Genomic DNA, 2,500 nt, shown 5'->3' on the forward strand with positions numbered 1-2,500 from the left:
ATGTTTATAGAGCTGGTCCATCCCAAAAAACAAACAAGCAAACAAACAAACAAAAAAGTATGATTATGCGAAAGAGAAAGCGGGAGCCGGGCGGACGAAAATTGTGATTTCAGAAGCAAACACAAGTTACTCACGTGCTTCTTCTGTGCTGATAGTGAGCTCCTTGCTGGGCAGGCTGCGCCCGATCTTGTTGAAGGAGTACATGCGTATGCTGTAAACACAGGCCGGGTGGAGCTCTACGATGTTGGCCTGGTTGTTAGTGGGCGATATGTTCCTGGTCGTGTACATGTGATCCCAGGTGTCTGTTGAACAGTCCAACATAACGGGGAGACGTTAGCTACCTGAAAGCAATTTGTGACCTGAACACAAATTATTAAAATCATTGATATATTTTTAGCCCCACTAGTGGCAAGGCTCTAAGGGTGACAATATCTGTCCGTCTGTCTGTCCAAGACTTTGGTCCCAATATATCTCAAAAACTACTAGCTGGATTGCCATGGATTTTGCTGTGTGACTTCATGCTCCTCGGAGAATGCGCCCTACACATTTTGTGACCCCATGCCTTTCTTCTAGTACATCTCCTTAGGCCCAAATGTCCACTTGCATACAAAATATCGAATGGATTGCCATGCAACTTGGAGCAGCATAACCTGTAGCAGGGCTTTTACATTCTTATTCTTGTTTTAATCCTTGTGAAGCTGTTAGAATTCATTCCTACCTGACTTGTTCTTGTACTCGATATCGTAGCTGGTGATGATGCTGTTGCCATCAAACCTTTGGATCCAGCGCAGGTTCATGCTCCTGTCCTTCACCTCTCGCACCTCCAGCTCAGGGGGATCTGGGGGTTCTGTGTGTGTGTGTGTGCGTGTGTGTGAACGTGTGCGTGTGCGTGTGCGTGTGTGTGTGCGTGTGTGTGCGTGCGTGTGTGCGTGTGCGTGTGTGTGTGTGTGTGTTTAGAGGTAGGAGATTAGATAAAAGAGGTTAGGTAGTTCGTATTATCCACTGTTTTGTAAATAATTGACATCATCATCAACATCAATGTACAAACATAAGCATTGCTTATTGTTTTGCTTGATTATGAAGCAAGCACAGTGTGTGTGTGTGTGTGTGTGTGTGTGTGTGTGTGTGTGTGTGTGTGTGTGTGTGTGTGTGTGTGTGTGTGTGTGTGTGTGTGTGTGTGCGTGTGCGTGTGCGTGTACCTTGCACAGTGAGCTGGATGAGCCCTCGACCCTCTCCATAGGAGTTGATAGCATGGCATGAAAAGAAGACAGAATCTCCACGTTCAGCTGGGTTCAGCTGGGGATACAAACACAACACAGTCAGGCAATGGACAATATCTGGTATGAAGTCTACAGTGTGTGCACGCACGCACCCACGCACGCACGCACGCACGCACGCACGCACGCACGCACGCACGCACGCACGCACGCACGCACGCACGCACGCACGCACACACACACACACACACACACGGTCAGTTTCAGAAACATTATTCTACCCTCAACCAGTCATATACACACTTCACTAATAGAGCACCCCATTTAAATCAAGGAATTTATTTTTCACTCCAATGAACCAATTTCTTAACAGGATTTCCTGATCGTGGAATATAGTTCCAAGAAGTTAGCAGCAAACACTAGCAGCGCAGTAGAGTTGCAGAAGAATAGAAGGTAAGACATATATCGATATGATCATCACATCAGAATCACTTAAACATGAAACTGGAACTAGTTGAGGTCGCCGTAAATCACTTGGCGATCAAGCATTTTGACTGCTGTTGTCACCGCTCTCTTACATCACTCTAATGCTTCCACCTCCTCAGCTACCACCTGTTGTTTTGGACCTGATTGTATGTACAGTGTGTATGGGGGGATTCAGAAGGCCCCTATTTGGTAGGGGAGATACCTGGGAGAGCGCTCCATCAGAGTACCTAAAGGCAGATCCATTCATCACCAAATCAAATCGCTAAATCTATTGCTCATTTGTTTTATTCATTAAAACTATTTTCATTCAATTCATGAGTTGTCCTGAAGCAATTAAGTACGGTATGTGCTACAAAGGTGTAGGGTGGGTGATGGCTGAAGTCACACCTGGCCTGAGCCAAACTAATTAGACTCAGAGCTAGGTGTGACTATACACCTGCTGTGCATCTCGATGCACACAGGATAAATCAGCCATCCTCACACTCAAAGAGAGCCTATGTCTGGACAATACAAATCTGCTCTCCCCTGTATGCAGTTTGTTCTGAGTAGCATATACAGTTTCAACTTCATCGGTTTATACCACAGCATGGCGAGCAGCATGACTGTATGATTCTGTAACGCACTGGACAATACTAGATCTTGTTAATTCAAGAATCCTGCTATCACCTGTCCACCACAGTCACACTAGGATAACTAATAAGTAGACATCTCTCTAAATAACATGTAATGTACATACCTAGCATCAGTAAACATACTGCACTTACTGTAGCATCTAGTAAACATACTCAGCATCTATT

The 2,500-nt window shown here is 45.2% G+C and overlaps 1 protein-coding gene across 5 annotated transcripts in view; it reads right to left on the reverse strand.

Moving 5' to 3' along the window:
* Positions 1–2,500, reverse strand: part of LOC311056486 (cell adhesion molecule DSCAML1-like) — a gene marked incomplete at both ends in the record, with an annotated part of 75,309 nt that overhangs the window by 20,193 nt on the left and 52,616 nt on the right. For all 5 annotated transcript variants that reach the window (XM_084073133.1, XM_084073134.1, XM_084073137.1 and 2 more), the window contains 3 exons: positions 135–302; positions 719–847; positions 1,200–1,296. In XM_084073133.1, coding sequence (XP_083929259.1) covers positions 135–302; positions 719–847; positions 1,200–1,296 — 394 coding nt within the window. The remainder of the gene's footprint in view (positions 1–134; positions 303–718; positions 848–1,199; positions 1,297–2,500) is intronic.

The sequence above is a fragment of the Gymnoscopelus microlampas genome (genome assembly GCF_963454915.1).
Source record: "Gymnoscopelus microlampas genome assembly, chromosome: 12".
Classification (NCBI taxonomy): Eukaryota; Metazoa; Chordata; class Actinopteri; order Myctophiformes; family Myctophidae; genus Gymnoscopelus; species Gymnoscopelus microlampas.